Raw genomic sequence first — 24,079 nt, 5'->3', positions numbered from 1 at the left:
GCGGCACAATACTAGCTCGAGGAAAATACGGGTTGCCTATAAAATTTCGGGACATCATTAAATCGTAGAGATGGAAATGAATTGATTGTAACAAGTAGAAGTAAAGCGGGATAGTTTTCCATAATTTTATGCACGTTTTGTAAATTTGAAGATCGATTTGGCTATCAACTTTCTTCAGGATACGTTTCCGAGCTTATTAGAGGGTTCAACAGTTTACCTTCAGTCTCTGAAGACGGTAACTATGTTATCGAAACGCACGTCAGACAGTGTAATTGTGAGTGTTGGTGTAGTGGTAGTGTAAACAGTGTTTTCAGTATTAATGATGAACCACCAACATAAATACATCCCGTAAGTTCTTTATCAACAAAAAATTGTAATTCTGGACTCCTCAACTAGCTCAAGATTTTCCAATGTAAAGTATATTTTGAATTCCATTATCGAAAAAATGAACGGGAAGAAAATGTTCCCGTTAAGATAGCTGAACGTCAAATGAGATGCGGCGCACACAGACACCAAATTATACGTGATCAGACGGAAACGTTCCTTGTTTTGTGAATAGTCCTCGTATAAACATAACATTTCATCAATTCCGGGTACCTTCTTGACTATATGTATGCCCAAGGAATTTATTAAACTTTTAAAGATTTCGATAAAATAGTAAAACTACTCCGCAAAATTCTTGTATTGAAGATTTTTATAATAGAGTTAGGTTAGGTTTATCAGGTGTTTTAGTGGTGGTATTTTTACTGGCACAAAACACGATTTATACACCATTTTTCAGATTAATTAATTTTTCTCTATAAATATTGATCAAAGAATTGAAAAAATATATAATAAAAGTATTTTTTTCTCAAACCATGCAAGTAACCCATTGAGATCTTAAGAGTAATAAAACAAGCACGACTTTTCAGATTTTATTCAAAAACCATTCATATTATAAATAATATTTCCAGAATCTAACGTTTCAGATCAAAATTCGACAAAGACTACACAACATTCATTCGACATGACTCCTAACTAACTCGTTTCTCCTTTAAAGCACAACACGTACACTATTTTGTACTTCAAAATTAAAAAACGAATCTCCTACTCATCAATCACTTTCTCAATATTAAGAAATATATATTTTGGTCAATATAACTCTTTATCTTCTTTTTTTGTAAAAGTCTAGGTGCCAAATAATTGTTATGTTACCATTTTTAGGTATACCAGCCTTTTTTCCAATTTATTTAATGAACTATAAGAACATCGATGTTAATGTAACATCAGAGTTTCTGCTTTTCTACTCATAGAAATTAGTCATATTACATAAAAGTACTGCCACGAAACAAAAAAATACTCTGCTCTTAGCGTAGTAAGTATTGTATGTATTTAACATTTTGTACTTTATAAATGGCATTCATGTATACATAGCTTGATAACAAAAATGATACATTTGAAAGTAAATGTGAAAAATAATGACTAATTTCCAATCCAATGTTTTATAGATAAGTTTTATTTGCAACGCAACGTACTTTAAGAAAGTAAAAGTGGAAACATCCATAAAAATTGAAGAAAATCCAATATACAACAACTGAAGGCACAATTAACTACCCATCAGTTTTTTTAACGCTGTAAGTCCCCCCATAAACTTGTTATTTACATGTTAATGGCAATCCTGTATTGTCACATCTAATAAATTTTCACTACAGACCTGTATCAGATCAAATCGGTAGCACTTGAATGGTTTTATAAGAAAATTCGAATGAATTTTTGTTTACTTACGCAGTTTCTCTTAAGTCGCCCTTTTACTTTTATGAGACTTATACGTGTAAAGTACACTGCAACTTTTAGTTAAATGAAGGTATTTAAAATGTAGTACTGTAAGGTATACGTTATTTCCCAATTTGGATTTTGTTCTGCAAACGCCCCTCAAATTTTTAGGTTATGACCTAAAAAAAATCAGACCCAAACCAGCCCTTAATATTCACATTAACCCGTACCTAAATCTTTATATATTTCTCATTTAGAAAACAAGGGATATTTTACAGTTAATTTTTGTCCACTGTACTTGGAATTATTTTTAGTAGAAAATTTAACACTCTACAAAAAAGATCTGTATGCTTTTTCCGATAAAATTTACCGTTTAAAAGTTATTCAACGATAAAGTTGTATACATAGTTAAATTCTTAATTTTCCTATTCTTTATTTAATATAGCTTTTTATTTGCAATACAATTATGGAGTAACTCCAATAGGCCGTATATTTACGTACTTCTATATTTGTTTATTTCTAGTTTTTATCTATGTGCCTTTTTATTGTGCGGTGCCTCGTGCAGCATTATCTCCAAATTTAGATTTACAATTTTTAAAAGTTATGTATCAATACAGAACAATTGATAAATTTCGGAAGCAGGAAGAAAAAATTCAACCTCAAGCCCATTAAGCTATACGGGCAAGTAATATCTGGGACTCACACTAGATTGTAAACTTCTTGGGAACAAACATGAAAAAGAGATAATTACCAAAGCAACAAAAGTTCTGATTGTGTGCAAAAACTTTGTAGAGAGGAATTGGGGTTGTAGCCCAAAGACCCTAAAGTGGATGTACATGGCAATTGTGAGACCAATTATCACATATGGGGCAGTGGTTTGGAGTACTAGAACTAGTCTAAATACCACGATGAACAATCTCTTAAAGGTACAAAGACTGGCTTGCTTATTTGCAACTGGGGCCATGAAATCTTGCCCAACAGCTACACTGGAAGTGATTCTAAATCTCCCACCTCTTCACATAGTACTGTCAGTCAGAAAAAACATCACTTAGAATGTTCAGAGACTGAATCATCAAAGAAAACCCGTTATTAAATAATGATTAACTCTGGGACATGCCTCAGAACATTGCATCGAAAAAGTTTAGCTTTGAGAAAAAAAGTCACCTCAATAATAAACTGTAAAAGCAACTGGGATCAAAACACTATACAAGAAATGAAGAGAAATGCCATTAAATGATATGAGGACGGATCAAAAATAGCAGACGGAACTGGAATAAGAGTGTAATGGCCCAGAACCAATCACTCTGAATGCCTGGGCCTCGCAACAAGCAATTTTTCAAACAGAAATTTATGCAATTGAAAAATGTGTTCAGTTCAATCTAGAGAGGAATTATCGCAAACAGGATATCATCATACTGTCAAGTTGACAATATCATAAAATCCAAAATCGTTTGGGATTGGTAAGAAAAATAAAATTACCCTACAATGGATTCCGGAACACACCAAAGCGAAGGGAAATGAAATAGCTGATAAGCTCGTTAAAGCAGGGACAGACAAGCCCTTCATGAGACCCGAACCTTTCTGTGGAATCAGCTACAGAACAATGGAAAAAACACTAGAAACGGAAGTAGATAGGAGCAAAACCAATTATTGGAACAACCTATAGGGGCTGAGACAGGCAAAGACTCCTTTGGGAAACTATAATCAAAGTAGGTTTGCTGAATGTATCAATCTGAGTAAGAACAATCTACGAATACTAACAGAAATTCTATCGGGGCACTATCGCCTCAATACACATCTGAAGACGCTGGACCTAGCAGATATATATATATATATATATATATATATATATATATATATATATATATATATATATATATATATTATATATATATATATATATATATATATATATATATATATATATATATACAACAATAATAAATTAGAAATGATGTTACCCTCTAGTGGAAAGTCCGAAATATTTACTTCAAAAAAGATAAATTTAATGAACACAAGTCGAAGTACAATTGCAATTTTGCAATTTTAAAGTCAAATTAAAACCATATAAACCCCAATTTACACACAAATCGAATCATGTAGATTTAAGCTTTATAAGAATTCAAAGATTACAGATTTACTAAACAACAAATAATTATCTGTCAAAACTACTTTTACATTTAATGGTGCCAAATAGTCAGTGGTGTTGAGATATTATTCCAAATTTTCATGTTGAAACCAGCTATCAATATTCATTTAAAATTAATATTTACTATAGGGTGGGCAGAATTGTTGGACCAAATTTTTTTGGAACAACCTGGAGGAGAATTTCAAGAAATTTTCAAATAATCGATTACCATATGAACTACTTTTAAATGAAAGAGAAAACAATTGGTACTAACAAGATGGAGTACTTTTCCTGTGGTGCTATTTAATCATGCCTTTAGATAACATCTGTTATCATTTTAAAAGAATAATTAGAGAAGTATGTGGAGCTAAAACTCCAGGTATGGTTAGAAATGTTTTGATAGAATTTAATCAAAGAACAATCACCTGTTTCTGAAGCAATGTTGAGGCTTTTTAGTATTCAAATTTTTACTTGTTGATAAAAATTATCAGTTGCATATAATTAATATAATTTCCGTAAACAGCAATTTGTGGTTTATATATTTAGTGAATCTAAATATTTTATTCATTTAGGTAATAACAAAGTTTCATAAACTAAAATTTTCCCATAGTCAATATATCTGGTTCAAAATCGGTTTTTTTTGACATACCTCATTTACATCATAACTTTTAGGCTATGTAGATATTTCTATGACATTTATAAATTTTTGCCCAAAATAACAGGGAAGCTTAAATATTGTATACGACATTCTATGACATACTGTACATCAGTTCAGTTTCAAAAATAGAAAAATTTGATAGATCTTTATAGAAGTCTATCGAGATATCAGCTGATATATCTAAAAATTTTCTGGTACCTGGACTTCAATAATAGAAATATTAAAACAATTTTTGTTGATAGTTTCAATCTATTCATATTTATACGTACTTTACATTTTGTCTTACGTGTAGTTTAATGTACATTTGAAAAAATGAGTACTTATCGAAAAAAAAATAATAATACTAATGCGAAATGAAGGGGTTTCAGATGTCCTAATGAAATATTCCCTCTTCCACCCCGTAAAAATACATATATACGTATTTTATTGACAATTTCACTGGATAAATAGTTAAGAAAATTAAAATATCGAATATCCACATGGAATCAAATTAAAAAAAATTAAGTTTTGCTGTTCAGCTTGATGGTCATGGAGAATCCTCGATGTGTAAAATGTATCTACTTTTTGTGAAGTTGTTTGTTTAGGATAAAAAAATGATGTAGGTCTTTTCAATGACTCCAACGGTTGACTCTGTTAGTGATTAACTTCTCAAAAATTACTGATTGCATTATTAGTCTTTTTATATGTAAATAATTTTAACGAATACCTGGGTTAGGCTGGATTTATACCATGTAGATATTTTTAAGAAAATTTTTAATAAATAAATTTTTGTCTACTTTTGACAAAGTATGAAGCCTGTTTTAGTACCTATATATGAGATTAAAATGGTTCTGGAATCCAACCAAAGTTTGTTTAAAATGCATAATTGAACAGTAGTTTATTACGGCTATAATTACCACTAATCCAATAATTAGTCAGATTCATCGAAAAAATCTGTAATAGTTCTGTTGAAAGTCATTTTGGAGGTAATTTTTTGCGCAAAATCAGGTTTCAAGTATAAAAGTTTAGTCAATAGTTTTTTTCAGATAAGAGCTCAATATGTCACTTGACTTGGCATTTTATGAAAATATGTGCATTATTGGATAGTTAAATCAATTTTAATTAAGTATTTTTGAATATTTATATAATTTTTAACCTAATTTTAATAACAACATTCATATTCAATCTGAACCATATCTCCTGAAAAATGACCCCAAAGAAACAAACTCATGGTGGTCTATGTACAGGATTAGTCAGTTCTACCTTGCGTTTTAACTCAAATAAAATTTGGCTTTTTCGTATTTAAAAAAAATTTATTGCAACATACATGTTCGCTATCAAATCCAAAATTCCAATAAAAATTAAAAACCGAGAGAGGGAAATGGTCTTTGTACAAACGTTATAACTACTACAAAAATTTGAATATTTGAGAAAAAAAGTGAGGCTAAAGTACTGAGCACAGAACCTCCGGAAAATCTACAGTTTATGTTTGATAAACACTTTTCAAAAACAAAATGCTTGTCAGATTGTGTATCAATGTATCAATACATTACATAAATACATCACACAATAAATATAATACATCGGTGAACAAATATAAATTATTAAAATGTAGGTGTATAATGTGTGGAAATTCTATCAAAATTATGTTCAATATAAATAAGATTGATATTTAAATTTGTATTATATATGTTTATTATAAAAATAGCCTTTTGAACTCAATAAAGATTTGAAGTTTCAATGTTATTTTGAAAAAAAAATGCCAGAAAAATGTTTTCTAATTTTAGAAAAACCTATCAAAAATTTATATTTCCAATACCTTTCTGTAAGCAATAACAAATGCACACAAGACAAAGTCACATTTATTTATATTTCCAACTTTTCATCAGTAGTACAGTCAATAATAACAAATTCAATTCGATATTTAAAAAGTACTAACAACTTAATAAACATTTCAATGAAATTGTCAATATTCAAAAATAAATATGATATAAAATTAAAATATTAAATATGTACTCTTTGCATCTCATTTAGAATTACTTCGTTTTGTATCATTTGCAACTAAAAATACAAAATAAAAAAAACTAACAAAATATACAAGGAGAATTATGTACAAGAATTTCTAATAGCTAATAGTACATTCAAAAATAATAGTACTTCTCTTGATATTCTTTATTCTATGCATCCCTATGCGACGAATGGAAAATATTTTTTCTATCTTCTATTTGCCAAACGGGTTTAACTTTAGAATTCATATTTTGTAAATGATTATGAGTATAATCACTCACCACTATGTGAATACAAATAGTTTAAACAAGCGCACCTTCTTTGTATGGAAATTTTTTAAATAAAAAAAACCATCCAAATCCATCACTACTAAAATAGAAATTCCCGAATCAAAGCCATACGACTGCTATTTCAAAAAGAAAAATTCTCAATTCAACCCTTTGAAGGTTTCAATCTCCCTTATTAATAAATTTTAATATTGTACATGAAGGAATACCCATATTTTTTGACATACTATCAACTTTAGTTTGTAATTATGAACCACCTTGTATATTTGATGTAAGTGTAATATCATTTTTACACCAAGTTCGGGTTTACAAAAAAAAATCCCAGAATATGAAATATTCCCACTCAACTTTAAATCTTTATGCAATTGTGGAATATCTACTAAATTGAAAATATATATTTGAACTTACTATAAAAATTTATATTACACAATATACCCACAAAATAGAAATGTGCTCGTTCATTTGACATATCAATTTTTTTCCAGTGCTAAATCTAGCTGTAAACTATGACATTTTTAATTTGTGAAATGAGAAGATTTGATGATCACATAATAGAGATCAGAGCAAAGGAATTTGGTTAAAATATGCAAATTCAAGGAATTTGCGTTATATTTTATATAGTCCACTCTTCAATGCATAATTAACATGTAACTTGGATAAAACTGCAAGTTTCTTTCAAGGATTGAATTTTGTTGTCGTTCAATATTTTCACCTGATATGAAGTTATTTTTTCAAGATTCATTACTCGTACACTACTACTGTTGTGTTGATTGTAGAAAACTTCTCACAAGTGGCACCATTTTTGACTTTTAGATCATAAGATAATTCATGAGACGGAAAGAAATCGGACGCCTTGGGCGTGTGTGTGTTTCTTACAACTTTGCCAATATTTTGTGTGACGAGTAGAGTTCGACTTGAGGCTCGGAGTGTCTACAATTAAACTTCATCGAGCATGACTAAAGTTTGCTAGAGATCATTTGGACTGAAAAGACAACCAAATCTTGTCTATTTGGCTACAGAATTTGTTTCTCATGCGCTTCGAATTAAAAAAAATTATGAGAAACGACTTCCTACGAAATTGTTAGAAATTTGACATGTCTCAAAATTTATATCGTTGTTTGTCTAAGGATCTTGAAGATTGAGCAGTTATTCAATATTAACGCTTGGATATCTTTTTTTCACTATTTTAAGAGTAAAATGATACGTGAGTTCTTCGTCAAAATAACCTTTGAGCTCATCCCACATTGTAAAGATTGAGTAAAATTTGCAATATATTATGTTGATGTCTTGAATATCTGTTTTAATAAATAAATAACTTCTTGTAGGTTTCTATTACAATTATTTAAATGTGTAATATATAATAATGTTTGAATATGTACTGGATGGTTTTCACAACGCTAGATTAATCAACTGGAAAATTGATAAATCACCAAAAATAAACAAACTTAGGAATCTAATAAATACATTTGAAACAACGCAAAATAGATTTCCCTCTGTGTAATGGCCATTATATGTATAAGTATATGTAACTATAAACATCGCAACGTTTTGAAAGATGGACCTTTTTATATGTTTTATTTAAAATTTGAACTAATCGTTAAGGAAGATCATAAGGCCTTTTATTGAAATACTAATTTTTCTATCAATACTCTTAGTATTATTTTTGTAAAGGTCCATGATTCAAAACATCATTGAAAACACATATCATAAATTTTTAAAAAACCTCATGATATGCATCTACTTGTTCTATAAGGTTAATCAATCCATAAAAAATTAATTTTAAAATAAAAATAAAAAAATATACACATAAATCTGAAAAAATAATTTATTTACTTTCTTGAGGACCTCTTGGCTGCTTTTCTTGGTGGTGTTTTAGAGCTCGTTGGTGTTATTTTTGTGACTTTTGAAGTAGAAGGTGTTGGTTTTGATACTTTTCCACCTGAAATAATGAAATATGTAAAAACATGAAAAATAAAATCATTCAAATATATGCATTTTTTATGACAAAAAAACTTCAAGTCATAATAACATTTATATTTAATTTTAAAATTCTATTTAATGAAGTACTAACATATTCACAGCTGCATCCAATTTGGTTAAAACTTCTTTGTTTGAACGACGTTTGCGATAACTAAACTTTGGACTCCATGATAGTAGCGTTCCTTTTGCATGAAATATCAGATAATTCGAACTCATTTAAGTGCAGCTCATTCAATTATATGTTACATTTAACTTTACTCAAATCAGATAAATTGAGATATCTGCCTCTCCCCTTACTGATGCAGCACCAACTTTTGTTTTATGGAAGTAAAGTTAGATGGTACATTTACTTGTTTTATAATTAGTGTCCAGTGATTAACATCGTGGTTAAGACTTATGAATTTATTTTTATATTACTTCTCTATTAACAAGTGCATTTTGGATTAGAATACAATGAACTGAATGAATGTCTCACTTTGTCATTCCATTTTACCTACCATATCAGTGGGAACAGGTGAGCTGACATTATCAGCCCAATTTGAAAAATAAACAGATCATTTACAAAAGGAGAGCTATGAATGACAACAATTTTTCTGTGTATAAAGTTTATGAGATATTCATTATTTTGATCTAACCCTTCTGACCAAATGGCATGGAGTGAGATTTGAGCAGAATAAGATTTTGTCATTATGATGATGGGCATTTTCAGTAAACACTTCAAAGTATAAAGCACATTATCCATAATTCCTCTAGTAATTGTCCAAACATAAGGTTATGAAACACCAGCTTCTGAAATTGCAAACCAGACGAAAACTTTGTTAGCAAATTTGCTTATATTTTGAATTTTACTTTGTTTGAACAGTTTTTGATATCAACAATATAATGTCATCTTTCACATTTCCGAATGTGACAGTGCAAAATATTTCTCATGATCACGGCCATTTCTTGACAAGGTTGTATGGACGGTTCTATATAGGATCCCAAATCTGCGACCCAGTTCTTGACTAGAAATTCGTTTTGATCCGATCATGCTAATCTATTAGTAATGTTTTGGTTCAAAAACCAAGGTAGTTCTGTAGTTACTTCTACAAAAACTTACACTAACCAAAAAATGAGAAGATTAAAGAATTTACAGTCTGTAGTAAGATTATAAACAAAGTTATCAATATATAGTGCTAGTCATCAAATAGCGAAAATGTTATTACATATGTTATCACTTTGCAAAACCAAAATATAGATAAGAGATCCATCATTAAGAATTGAAGAATCTTTGCTTGTTATATTAAGTTGCACTTAATATAACAAGCAAAGATTATTTCAGTAAAATTAAATATAAAGATGAAATTGTTTCTTCAAAGATCGATTTATAACTTAAAAACTAGATTAAAAGTTACATAGCACTATTTGATGAAAGTTACTCATAGAGCTAAAGAATCTTTGGCATAATATAGATAAAATACAGCAAATATTTTATAACAGTAAAATCATATTGGGGAATAACTTTTTAACTTCAGTATCGATTAAATCAATTACAAATCTATTTAAAACTGGTACATGGTTGCATATATTGATTTTCAACTCTTTATGCGATTTATGGCATTTCTTGAATTCTCGGTGCTAATGTTTTGAATATTCTTTCATTATCACACAACGTAGTTGGAATTTTTGGGTGAAGTGTTATTAGTTCTTGTCTATCTTTTTAGTTGGGACCATATCAGTTCCATTAGATTAAAAACATAGCAGGAGGTAATCTTAAAACAGTGTGACTATCCTTCTTGACCATTTCATCTACAGTATATTCTTTGCAATAACTTTTGATTCTAAAACCTCTATGAGTTATTTTTTTGTATCATGCTCTTCGATATAATAATCTTTTTCAAGTAGAAACTCCTGTATGTTTGATTTGGGTGAATATTTAGTTGGAATTTTTTGAATTTGTCTTCAATGATACAATAGCATACACTGTTTGCATGTAGTGCTGATACCAGTTTTTTTAATCAAGACTTGAAAATAGTCCCTTCCCTGGTGGTAATCTAATGATGTTTTGAACTTGATAATAATGCATCATTCACCCAACCTTGCTCCCCACTGCAATGTAATAAGCATGCATTTACCTCTGGAAAGGGTTGCTTTACGAACAGTATCATGGCTGTTAAGCAATGTTTCTTCCAAGTAATAGATTTGTCTTCATTTCTCTCCCGAATTTTTGTTGTTCCTCCACTTTATCAAACTACTTTCCATTACTGTTTGCTATAATGGAATTATCCTATTAGCTGATTTTTTAAAAATTTCCTGAAACATTCATTTTTCGTCTCATATTCATATGTTTTGCAATTTTGTAGACCTGTAGTCTGAGAAGAATTTGTTAAAAACAGTTGAAATCACTTTTTAGTATCTGATGATAGATGTTGCCGTCTCTTTTATCTATACCTTCAATTAGTTCTCTGATTCTGAAAATTTAATATAGTAATGCGCACCTGGACAAGTTGTTTACTATTCAGTTCACAGTGGGGCGTCTCTTATTTCTATTATATTATTATTTATATATCAATTTTCAAAGCTTTTCAAAAGAAAATCATAATTGTTGTAATTTTTTTACTCAGCGGGTTTTAGTCTAAGATTTCTTTGATATTAAATAATTTGAATGGCTTTATTTAATTTTTAAACATCTGTATAAATTCAAATTCAATGAAAAATAACTTCAACATATTATTTATATTTATTTGATTTATATTTAATAATTATGAGTCTTCAGGAGAGTCTATTTCAAGTTTTTTCAACATTAATAGTAATTCAACTGTAAAAAAGTTGGCATTATTTGGAAGTCACTAAAGAGATCTGTACTAGTTTATAAATCTATTGCAGAAACATTTAGATAAAATGAAACTTACTTTTAGCAGCTTGAAGCTTACTATTACTAGCAGTAACTGCAGTTTTCCTACCAATTCTGGCTAACACTTTAGCCTTTTTTGGATCCACAACAGGACTAGTTTTTGTATCACTTTTTCTCTTCCCTCTGGTTGGTGTTTTTTTAGGTTCTGGAGCTGTTGACTTTTTGGCGGGTGTAACTTTTTTTGTTGATGCACTATTTTTAGTTGGTTTTGTTTCTACTTTTCTGACTTTAGGAGTTTCAGGAGTTTTTTTGATAGGAACATGTTTTTTAGGTGACTCCGTTCTGGGTTGACTCTTACGTTTTGTACCACGATTTTTATTTTTCACTAACTGTTCTTCATCTTTGTATAAAGATATATCCACTAAAACAAACAACAAGAGAAAATAAATAAAAACTAGATAAAGCTTAGCTACACAAAATTAATCTAATTTTTTATAAAAAGGTTATGCATGTGACTACTTCAATCTCACAATGTTTATACCAAAGTAGCTAGAACATTATACAAATACAAAATATTAAACTTTATTATATAAAAAATAATAAATTTAAAATAAATTGGAAATTTATACTCACAACCGTCTGGATGTTCCTCGGATACTGAAGGTTGAGAAATTTCTCCTTTTTCAACAGCTAAACATCTCTTTAAAATACTATCTGTTCTCTCTTTCTCCTTAGGTTTCAATTTATACCTTCCTTTGCCGACTCTAGTTAAATCTATACTAGTTAGAATACAGTCAAAGTCAGTTAAGTCATAAAAATCTGGGGTGTAGATTTCTCCACTCTTATCACTTTTATCTTGTGAAAGCCAACGAATTTTAATTTTTGATGATGATTTATAAATATTTTGTACAGCTTGACACAAATAAAAACCCCCCTCTGTATTTCTTACAGCCAAAAATTCGTTTTTGTAGAAATAAATCAACTTATCGTCATTATTTTTAGTGCGTGGTGTAGACGAACTAATTTTTGTTATTATTTCAATTTCCGGTAAGGGGCTTTGGTAGTGCTGAGTCATTATTCTTTGTCGTTTTGTTTGTCCTGATATACTGGGAGTTTTGGTCATTGGAGATTTGGTTTCTATTTTCTGCTCCTGCGGTGAGGCTTTCGTTTTTCTTTTAGGGGTTCTTCTCAATGGATCTTCATCTTTTTCACATTTTTCAGAGTCACTTATACCGTCACTAGATTGTTCTTCATCTTAAAAATATTAAAGTCATTTAAAAATTGAGAACCTCTACTGTAACCCATCAATCAACAAGTTTTATATTTAGTTAACAAAAAACAATGGTTTCATTTGAGTAATATAATCAGTCAATCAATCCAACCTTTCTATTCCATTTTAATAAGACATTTTTCATTAAAAAAATTTTTCAGGTCTAAAAACAAATAGTAGTCTCTGAGGAGCAAATATGGAGAATAGGGTGGGTACAATGCAATTCAATTTACTGAATTTTATCATCTTATAGTGCCCTGAAATACAGGTGCCATCTTAGAAAGCTTTTGCCAGGCTCAGTCAACTCAGATGACTACTATATTTATTAAGACGTGTTTGTGATAGTGAATCATAGTCACCTATTGACACATTTTGCTTAAATAACCCCAATGTTGAAAACTGATTCTCAATTTCACAGTGTTATTTTCCATAACAATTGTTTCGAGCGTCTTCAGTGCTTGTATGGCCACCTTTAAACCCTACATACTAGTAATTGATTATTTGATTTTCCTGGTGAAGGCACCATAATACTAATATGAATATGTGATTTGCAGACCACCCACTTATTGATTGATGGTGTATTTGTTCTTACTTTACAAAGAAGCGGGAGTGTTACTATTTTGTGAAATACTACTATAATATGAATTAATTTACCTTCGCTTCCTTCATCTTTACTTTCTGTAAGCAGAACATTTTTGTCTTGGTCATGTGGAAGCTTCATGTCTGATGGAGTTTCTATTGCTAATGGATCAGTCTCTATTGTTTCCTTCGAAGTTTCCACATCGGATGAAACTAAAAATTATGAATTATAATTATTTCAAATTGGTACTAACATTGAAAAATAAATACTGTGAAAATTATAACAAATATTGTAAATTATTACTCTATTTTTTCAACATAATAATGGACAATGATATGTTTAGTAACAATTTTTAGTTGTATGAAGTGAGTTATATTTAGAGTTTAAGTAAAACAAGTATAATTTAATGCATTTGACAAATTTAACTATAAAATAAATTTTGATTATCACCGTAGACAGATATTTCGTGAGCATCTTTGGCACTTTTTTCAATAGAACTTTTAATAAATGATTCAATATCCATTTTTACACTAATATTTCATGAAAAATCATTGAATTTGCATATTGGAAACAGTAGTTGATTTTTTATAAATATAATTATAATAATTTTTTTCTAGGTATAAAATCACTTTGTACCTGAATCATTTTGAACTGTTTCAGTTTCGTCTTCCTTTTGAGTAGATGATTCAACAGGCTCAGAAACTGACGTTGATGAGGTTTCAGGTACATCTGCAGTTATCGGGACAGAAACTATTGTGGTTGTCGAAGCTGAAACTGGTACTGGACTTGGACTAGGTTCAGGCACCGGAGCAGGTTCCAATGAATTATGTTCCTTGTCAGATTCCTTTGATGTTTCAGCATCATCATCGTTAATATTATTCAAAGGCTCTGATGAAGGCTCTTCTGGTGTCTTTTCTTGTGACGGACTTGGAGACGCCTGATATCACAAATTAATTCATTTCATTAATCAAAAACTTACATACTAGCATTTATAAGCATTCAATATGACTACATGTTTAAAATTTTAATAAGTTTTACTGAATTCAAAAAAATATTGGAATTTCTAGAACTATTGGTGATTTTTGGTCTGTGAAAACTGATCATACAAATGTCGGAAATGTAATTGTCCGTAACAATAGTAAATACCATTTAATTATACATGTGGTTCAAAAAGCATAGGACAAGAGTTGAAGTTGGAGTATACGGCAAGTTCATCAAATGTTTGGATCCTGTGTGAGATATAAATATTTGTAAAGGAAATTAATATGGAGAAAAGCAAACCATTCTAACAGTCAATCTGTTATAAAATTGATGCAAAATAGATCATGGTATGCTTTAGGAAACCAAGCAAGTCACACGAAGCCTTTTACTGACCTTTTTGTTGGATAATAATCAGAAAATGCATGTAAGAGGAATTTGGAATGAAGACATGACCTTCCAGAAGCCATCCTAGATATTGGAGATCATTATAATTGGAAGACGAGCTTACATGACAACTCCTCATACACAAATAGATTGAAACATAAGTTTAGATAAGACACATCAGTTATTAACCATAACCTTACCTATAAAAGTTTGTTCTCTAATTATACATGCAGCTGTCACCATCAACTCTTCTGTTGGATAGCATAAGTTTGCTATTCATAACAAAACTTGAAATGTACCTTATTAAATATTTATTGTACAAAGAAATATTGTAACTTTTATTTGATACTTTTAATATAAACTTACGGTATCTTGTTTTGGTTCTTCAGTACTAACTATTTCTGGAGTAACATGGTTCTCTTGAATATTAGGTCTATCAACTACTGGTGCTGGATCATCTTGTGTTGTCCCATTAGGTTGTAATTTTTCCTCTGAAGATTCAGTACTTGGGGTAGTTGAATTAGAAATAGATGCAGATGTATTTTGTATGGGGTTAGGTGCAGTTGTCAGAGGAGTAGTTGCTGGCAAAGCCTGACTGACTGGAGGTAAAGTGTTTTGCTGAAAATTTCAAATTCTTATAAATTTTGACTATTTACTACTACTAGAAACATTAATTAACTCTATTAATACTTTAAAAATTGTTAAAAAATTATGAAAGTAAGATTATCTCAGTTTCAGTACATGTCACCAATAACAAAATGTTTGTAGTTTTTTCAACAGACACAATCCAAAAGCAAAATAGCTTCACTTATGTAAAAATATAACAGCATGAAAATCTATTTATCATATTTTTTTTTGTTATTTGCCTAGTCAAATTTTGGAACATAAATACATCCATTTGTTTAAAAATATTTTCATTAAGTATGTTAAATCCTATAAAATTTTTTTCAAAATCGCATCTGGTTTTAAACTATTTAATGAATATAAGAGCAAAACTAAAGCCTTTACTCTAGAATAACCATTAATTATTAAACATATAAACCAAAAACTTACATTTTGTGCATTTTGAAAACCACTGGAATAAGACACGTTTTTGGGTTGGTTATAAACTTGACCACTTGATGGTTGGCTAATAGCTACAGGATGATTGCTAGCAGGAATACTGCCCATATTAAAAGGGGGACTACCACTTAGTGAAAAATGGTTTTGTTGAGATGCCGAATTGTGAGCCACGTTGGTGTTTGGAAAAGGATTTTGGGGAATTGGACCTGATGGCTGACCATATGATACCGGAGCTCCTTGAGGGTGCATTGGTTTATTAGGAGTTGGTGAAGTTGTCTGAGTTGTAGGCAATACTGGTTTTAAAGTAGAGTTCATCATTTGTTCTCAGAAACCTGGAAAAAATTAGTTTCATATTAAATAGATCTACATCGGAAGCATTCTAAAACAGATTCAATGGCAGTCTTTAGAGGTAGGTTATTAGAATTTAATCTGTAATTCTCTTTTACTTTGGCTTATAAGAATTTGAATATTACAATCAATTAAAGAGCATTTATCGCATTATCAAAATTATAAATTTGTTTCAAGTGTAGTGGTGCCATTTATGATTCAGTTTTGTTCCAGTTATATTTGTTCTAGAAATAATAGGTATGTGCAAAAATAGTAGCCATATACATGTTAAGAAGTGGACAACAAGATGCATTCATTATATTGTTTTAATATTTATTTAGGTTATATTGTGTTTTATCAAAAAGGATTGTAGAGATCTTTCATATATATGAGCATAAACAAAATATAATTTCCTAAGACAAATATCAACTGATTTGTTATAACAATCATATTTCAAAAGTGGATACTTAAATTTTTTAGTACAAATATCAAGTAAATTCTGCTTAGATTTACTTTCAGAGAATTGAGTTAAATGTGGTAATATAAGACTGTGTATTTTCCATAACCAATTGATAAACATTTTTGTATTTTGGAACAATACAACTTTGGCTTGAGACATCTTCCACTGCTATGTTTACTGTGGACACTATCAATCAAACATTTCATTGATTGAGCACTTGCTCTAAGGTCCTTAGCTTTGATACCAGAGATGCGGGAAATTTTACACTTCACAGATCAAGATTTCATATTTCCCAACAAAATACCTATATACCCAAAATAGTTAGATTTTTGTTAGATTTAAACACTTATATTCTTCGGTATTTGGGAGTTCAATATCTAGTCTATATTTTTCATGAATTATTTAATAAACCTGTTGTTGAGGAGATTGTTGAAATCATTTTCTCTTGAATTTAGTGCAAAGGTTCTCATTAAGATAAGTTTGATTTTTATTGAAAATACTATTTAATAACAATTGCTTTAGTATTTTGAACATAGATAGAAATTTTGAACAAATTACCTCTCATTAATTATGCAAAGCAAATTTCATGTGTGCTAAAAAATTTTGCTTAAGGCTTATGAAAAGGAAAAAACTAACGCAGATTTCACAATACAACAAAATAACCAAATTTCACTAGTATGGGTTCAGCCAACAACAAATTTAGAAGAAATAAAAGAGAATTCTTGGCATAAAATATAGCATTGGAAAGAATACAAGAAATTTATCCTAACACTAAATGTTTTATACTTTTAAAAATAGAAACAAAATACTTCTAAGCCTGAAATTAAGATCATAAATAGAATCAATATTTTAATCTTGTATTAGCCATAATAATGAAGAAGTAATAATCTATTTATACAGATAATAACATCTTTCAGTAAAATATTAGGTTATCACTGTATAGCAAAAGTACCTCAATTTGAAAATATCAATTATAAAAAAATTATAACACAGTCATATTTTTGGGGCAAATATAATCCTTGGAAATTATTGAGAAATAGTAAAGCAACTCCTAACAAAAATCCGAGAATGTTACCTTTTCGACTTGGCAACATGGTAAGGTAATGGAAAAAACTTCAAACATTAATTCATCAAGCGGAAAGAAGTTATAATTAGCTATTTTCAAATTAATAAATAATGATTGAGGAAACTACTTCAATAAAAATTCGAATAACTACAAAATCTTTTAATTGGTTAACAATAGTTAACAAAATGCCCTTGAAATGAGTATATAAGAACATCAAACATAAGAAGTAGTAAACTGACATTATTTTGATGTGAAAAAAACTTTAAAATTATAGTTTCCCATTTGAAAAATGTATTAAAACTACCCAGTTTAACACCTAGGCTATCCCTGACTACCGGTGGGGTTCAAATACACACACCTTCACACGCCTATTAAGCAATAACAATAAAAACAAACTAAAACACGTAAGCACATGATCAACTTTGCCTTTTAACAAACAACAAAAATAATCAAAAAAATACCGCCTATAAGTAAAAATGAACAGAACATTGTTTACGGGTCAAACAGCTTGGGGTATCTACTGCAATACTCAAAATAAATATACAAAAACTATTTTAAGTAAGCCTTACACGTGACTTATTAAATATATTCAACTTTACGTGCATAACATTTTAAAATTACTCTACTCACTTATTTCCATAGCAATAAATAATAATCTGATACTAAAACACAAAATTTACTTCTCACTTATGGCGTCTGTATCACACGAACGATTACGAACACCGATCAACTCTCGAACTCTTCCCTGTCTCGCTCCATTCCTAATTTTTAGTTTTATGTTTCGCCGTTATTACAAGCGGCGTGGCGGAACAAAACATTTGAACTGTGTCTTTTCTCAAGATTCGTCAAAACGGTAAAATTGGTATATCAAGAATTTTTTATCAGACATTTGTATCGTGAAAATCTATTCCCATTAGAACAAAAATCGACGATTTACAATAATTCCTTAATGTCTATTGAAATATTGCAAAATATTGTATACTCCGTTTATACAATTACTTAAGATTTCTGTTACAATATTCAAATGTTTTCACTTAGAGACATATTTAAATGCATATTATAGTAAACAAATTTGTTATAACGTACACATGAAAATTTACAATCAATTTTTATTTTTTAATTTAGACGATAATGAAATTTTCAATCAAATTATTACCTCATCGAAATCGTTTTTACAAATACCTACGAGTTACATCAACAATAAAAGTTCTATAAAATTATACATAAACATCATGTAATAATATATTTAAAACAGAAGTATAATTATTCTTATTGCTTACATGTATAATTTAACAATTTTATTTTTTTAAGCAATTCTGACCTTGAAAAAGAGTTTACTCGAATTAAGTTTCCTTCATATACACTCTACACAAGTAGCTATAAAAGTTTGGTATGTTCTGTGGGGATAATATGAATATAGCAATTGTAAATAAATTGAAGTATGCCGAGCTGAAAACTTCAATAAAATAGTTCATTATGGTGAATTTCAACGATTTACGTTACACAAAAGTATAAAAAGTTGTGTGGGGTATAAATAATATTTGACTCTTCCCTTAAAATATACCCTGATGCTTAAGTGGCGCTATCCTTATTTAACTAAAATTCAAAAGTATTTATATACTATTTACAATTTCTCTCAAAACATATAATTATATGTATAATTATACATCAACACATTAGCCTTTTGGGATAACAATTGAAGCCACTTGAACACAGAACTATTAACCCGCCATAGATAAATTGCAAATTATTTGGGCAACTAAGGTTATCTATGGTAAACATTTTTTACATCAGTTATTTTTGATTGTGAATAATAACAACAGATGATTTAAAATGGATCTTTTAGAAACAGTTTTAAGTTCTGGTGGCTTTGGAGAATTTGTTGAAAACTTTAGAGCAAATAAGATTGATTCTTTTAGTTTAAAACTTTTGAGTGATCAAGATCTAGAATTGTTAGGAATAGAGGATGAAACTCAACGTCAAAAATTAATGAAACTAATAAATAATTTACAGATACCCGCAGAGTAAGATTTTCATGGTTCTTCTTTATTGTAACTATAGTACATAATTATTTATATTGTTATCTTATTTCTAATAAGGCGTAACTAACAATAAGTAAATTTGCAGGAGAACGATAAACTTGTTAATTAATTTTTATTCTTATTATTCTTACTAATTGTTTCTCTTTCAATTTATTATGAACAATAGATTAATGATATAATATATTCAAATCTCACTATTTTAATATTTTCAAATTTTTTTGGTGGTTACAACCCTTTGAAATTTAAAAACACCTCAAATTTATAATTAACGATATCCAAGAAATTACTTAAGGATAGTACAGAAGAGGAATTCGTATTTGGATGAAAAACAATCATTGTCGTTATATTGTTACATATGTAATGCGGTTTATTTGATTTGTAACAACAGTAATGTAATATATTTAATTTTTTCTGATTTTCTTCTGACATTGCTTTGAACTCTAAATTTCATCTACATACTATTAAATCATAAAAATAATGTGTATCTTTAGGGATAAGTTTTTTCATGTCTTGCAGATCTAACCATTTTTTTGATGATAATAATAATCTACTAGTAAATAATAGTTCTAATGACAAGTCTGTATGTATCATTCTTTTTCTTTAAGGTAGTTCTTGGTAAATGTCATATTGGAATTTAGAAAATATTTCGCAATTCAGTAAATACTTAAGACCTTGAAGTTCATTACCTTTGTCATCATCTTTCAGATTGCTCTGCTAAATAGATGAATATTTCTGAATTCTGGAGTCTTTATAATTCAGAATATAAGTATGATCAAAGTTTTCAATTTCAATTTAATCATTAACTTTTTCTTTCCCAGCTAAGTCCTCAGCTATAATATGATTTTCCTTTTATCTCTTTTTCTATCTGCTTCATTTTATAAGTGCAACATAAATCACATTGATCTTTTTGGGGCTTGAACAATACTGAATTCATTTCATTATATTTCTTAGTGAATGGAAAAATCCTGAAAGGTTTCATCTTTTCTTTCAAGTAAATTTGTAATAAGATATTTGCTTATATAATTTATCTGTGAGTGCCCAGTACCCACATGAGCGCAGTTTAAACACTCACAGCTTGCCTAATGATATCAAAGAGTTCAAACCCAAACACTTGATCAGCTTCCTTAAAGACATTGGCTTTGGTAACATCAAGTGAGGCAAGTTGGGCCTATCTGAAGACATATGTGCTTAACAACACTTAGCTGCTTACAATGCTACTATGAACTATGAGAGGAATAACTTTCTATGATATATAATGTGAAAAAATAACAATAGTTAAAACTGTAAACATTTCTCTGAAAACGACTGAATAGCTACACTGCTGTATTTGAAAATCTGACTAGACTTCTATTTAATATTTATTATAGGAAAAGATCTAATACAAAAGGGGATACAGCATATGCATTGCTGGTTCTAACAAACATTTGTCTACAACTTCAAAAGCAATTTGCAAATTTGACTTACATATTAAAAAGAGAGGATATAGATATTTGTGACATACAATTAACACCAGCTGTACTAGCTTTACAAAACAATATAAGTTCAATGGAATCAACTTTAAATGTTTTTGAAAGAAAGGTTTGTATAGATTAATAATAAATTATTGAAAAGTATCAATTTTAAAAAGATTCAGGTAGCAACTAATGAAAACTACTAATACATCTAATTTTATGTTGTGCAATATAATAGTTATTTATGTATTAAGGCATTAAAATCATATTTTTTGTCACAAGGCTGTTTGATTAGTTGAAATAACCAGACGAGTGACAAAAAGAGACTTTAGTGCATCGTTATATATTATATTTTTTTCAAAATCGCCCAGATTCAAAAATACTTGCGTAAATATTTGGAATTGAGCAGAATAGGTTATTGCTTATACAGCTGAATAATATCATTTTTTTAAAATCGGCATGCAAATCTTATTTTTTTTATTTTTATTTATATTAATGGTAACAGAACAGTGTGAATAATCCGCTATGTTAAAAAAGCTGTTAGCTGGTTGACATGTAATCTAAGTTTTGCCTAGGCTAAATTAGTTCTTCCTATACGCGATAGGATCCAACTAGTACAGCCTAGTTCAAACTAATTTGCCCTAAGCCTTATAGGATAAACCAGTTTAGCCTAGGCTAAATCAATTGATCCTGATATAAATACACACTCTAGAATAAACTAATATACCCTAGTCTAAACCAATTTAGCAAGGTCAAAAGTAATTGAGCAAACATGTCAGAACTTGTCGTTTTAAACGCATTTTACGTCCAGTTGCCAGCCATACGAAACGTATTTAAATAATGACTGAAGTTTAAAATTGAAAGTATATATCTTCTATTTAATATGGATGAACCTATGTTAAGTCGACAAGCAGATCAAAAATAACGGAGGGAAATGTTTTTGACAGAAATTTTGCAAAGTGAAAGTCTTCTCATTACAATTTGTTATCAATGAAGTTAGGTTAGGCAAATTCTACAATTCCAAGTGCCACCAAAGCTAGTACGGCCTAGTCTAAACATTATAGTTTATCTAGAAAGTCAAAATAATAGATTAACTGAAAAAACACTCCATAATTGGAAAAATAATCATTTTTTTAAAACAATTATGATTCGTCGTTATAATATACAAATAATAAGTTTTATTCAATAAAAGCAATAATCATATCTCAATTTTTAAAATTGTTATTTATTTTTACATGTTGTGCTTTGGTGGCACTTGGAATTTCAGTCATTAACTAAATACTTTAGGCACGGCGCAAAATGCGTTTAAAACGACAAATCTAACTCCCGCATCTATAAGTCCTGACATTTTTGCTCAATTACTTTCGACTTTGCTAAATTGGTTTTGATTAGACTGTACTAGTTTATTCTAGAGTGTGTGTGAGTTTTGTAATTAGTTTGGCCTAGGCTAAACTGGTTTACGCTATCAGGCTTAGGACAAATTAGTTTGTACTAGGCTATACTAGTTAATTCTATTGTGTATAGGAAGAACTAGTTTAGCCTAGGCAAAACTAGTTTGTCGTAAAATCGGGTTTGGCCAACCAAATTGTACACCCTAAGGACCCAGTCATATTTCACGTGGCCTTGAATGATCAATATTGTGAAGTATTGATCTCCTCCCTGGATAGATCAGGATCTCGGTTACCAAATAACCAAGATTCAATAACCAATATATTTAATATTACAACATACAATAATTATGCAAACCGTTTTTAATATTCCATTTTATGTCAAATTAACATCTTTTCATCCAAAAGTCTAAATTGACTGTATTCAATGAAACTAGACTTTAGTAGGTAACTGCTTACCAATAATTTTCATTTAAAATGTCTACAACAACATTGAGCTATTTAAATGTTTAACTAATTTTGATCTCTTTGTTTGTAGGTTTTGAAAGTACCAAAAAAGAAAAAGAAGAAACTGTATTTTATTATTCCAACATTGATTATATCCTCAATGACTTTATTTACTTGTGGCCGATACCTGCTAAAAAATTCATGAAATGTGACGCTTGTGTGATTATTTGAATCTCAAAGAACCTACAATATTCCCATATAAAATGACTTTCATTTAACATGTATCTTCTGATTAAACATAGTAATACATTCCACTAGTATTTACGGGAACATTTATCTTCGGTCTCTGAAGACTAAATCACGTATCACATGATGTAATTGTTAATTGTAAATAAATAATAACCAGTGCTCAATAGGCATTTAAAGAATATAATATAGAGATGGGGGTTATTGAAACCAAAAATTCCACAAAGCAGAGAAGAACTAAACACCAGAAATCTATCTTTGTTTTATTACTATCTTGTAATTATATGTTTGACTCTTAAGCAAGAGTGTGTATCTCTTTGTAACTGTCCATGTTATTGATTCATCATCCAACTGTTAGATTTATACATATCATCAACTTAATGTTCAAAATACACTTTTTGTAGGATTAGGAAATTACACTCGAAGTTGAAACTCGAAATACTTTTTATTTAGTTACGTTTATGCCGTTATATTTGGATTCTAGGTTTGTAGCAATATTTAAAATGTATGTTGAATATTTAAAGATCCTTTAAATTGGATATTTAACAAAATTTTGTACATTAAATGTTCATGATTTTTTTCGGATATTGAACAGGTTTTGAAGATTATACAATTCTGCCATTCTCTCAAATTATTAGCTGCTTTCTCTCCTTTATCTTGGGTTAAATTTCAAATTAAAAAAGGACTAGAACTTTTGACAATGTAATTGTAAAAAATGTAAATATATATATATATATATATATATATATAT

The 24,079-nt window shown here is 29.3% G+C and overlaps 2 protein-coding genes across 3 annotated transcripts; one reads left to right on the top strand and one right to left on the bottom strand.

Annotated features, from left to right (window-relative positions):
* Positions 1-4,767: 4,767 nt before the first annotated feature.
* Positions 4,768-18,581, bottom strand: LOC130440708 (cell surface glycoprotein 1-like). Of its 2 annotated transcripts, none has more exons than XM_056773995.1 (8): positions 18,385-18,581; positions 15,893-16,233; positions 15,206-15,457; positions 14,111-14,411; positions 13,549-13,686; positions 12,258-12,878; positions 11,683-12,045; positions 4,768-8,750 (listed from the first exon to the last, which is right to left on the bottom strand). In XM_056773995.1, the coding sequence occupies exons 2-8, from the start codon at positions 16,217-16,219 to the stop codon at positions 8,641-8,643; spliced, it is 2,112 nt and encodes a 703-aa protein (XP_056629973.1). In that variant the 5' UTR covers positions 16,220-16,233; positions 18,385-18,581; the 3' UTR covers positions 4,768-8,640. The 2 variants fall into 2 exon arrangements, with proteins under 2 accessions (XP_056629973.1, XP_056629974.1); XM_056773996.1 differs by lacking the exon at positions 18,385-18,581 and adding an exon at positions 17,247-18,320.
* Positions 18,582-19,525: 944 nt separating this feature from the next.
* On the top strand, positions 19,526-24,060 carry LOC130452999 (uncharacterized). Its single transcript, XM_056792567.1, has 3 exons — positions 19,526-19,778; positions 21,164-21,374; positions 23,174-24,060. Exons 1-3 carry the CDS (start codon positions 19,588-19,590, stop codon positions 23,285-23,287), a joined length of 516 nt encoding a protein of 171 aa, XP_056648545.1. The 5' UTR covers positions 19,526-19,587; the 3' UTR covers positions 23,288-24,060.
* The last annotated feature ends 19 nt before the right edge of the window (positions 24,061-24,079 follow it).

This window comes from Diorhabda sublineata, chromosome 2 (assembly GCF_026230105.1).
Source record: "Diorhabda sublineata isolate icDioSubl1.1 chromosome 2, icDioSubl1.1, whole genome shotgun sequence".
In the NCBI taxonomy this organism is placed as follows: domain Eukaryota; kingdom Metazoa; phylum Arthropoda; class Insecta; order Coleoptera; family Chrysomelidae; genus Diorhabda; species Diorhabda sublineata.
Note: the sequence above shows the minus strand (reverse complement) of the source record. Positions and strands in the feature narration are given on the sequence as shown.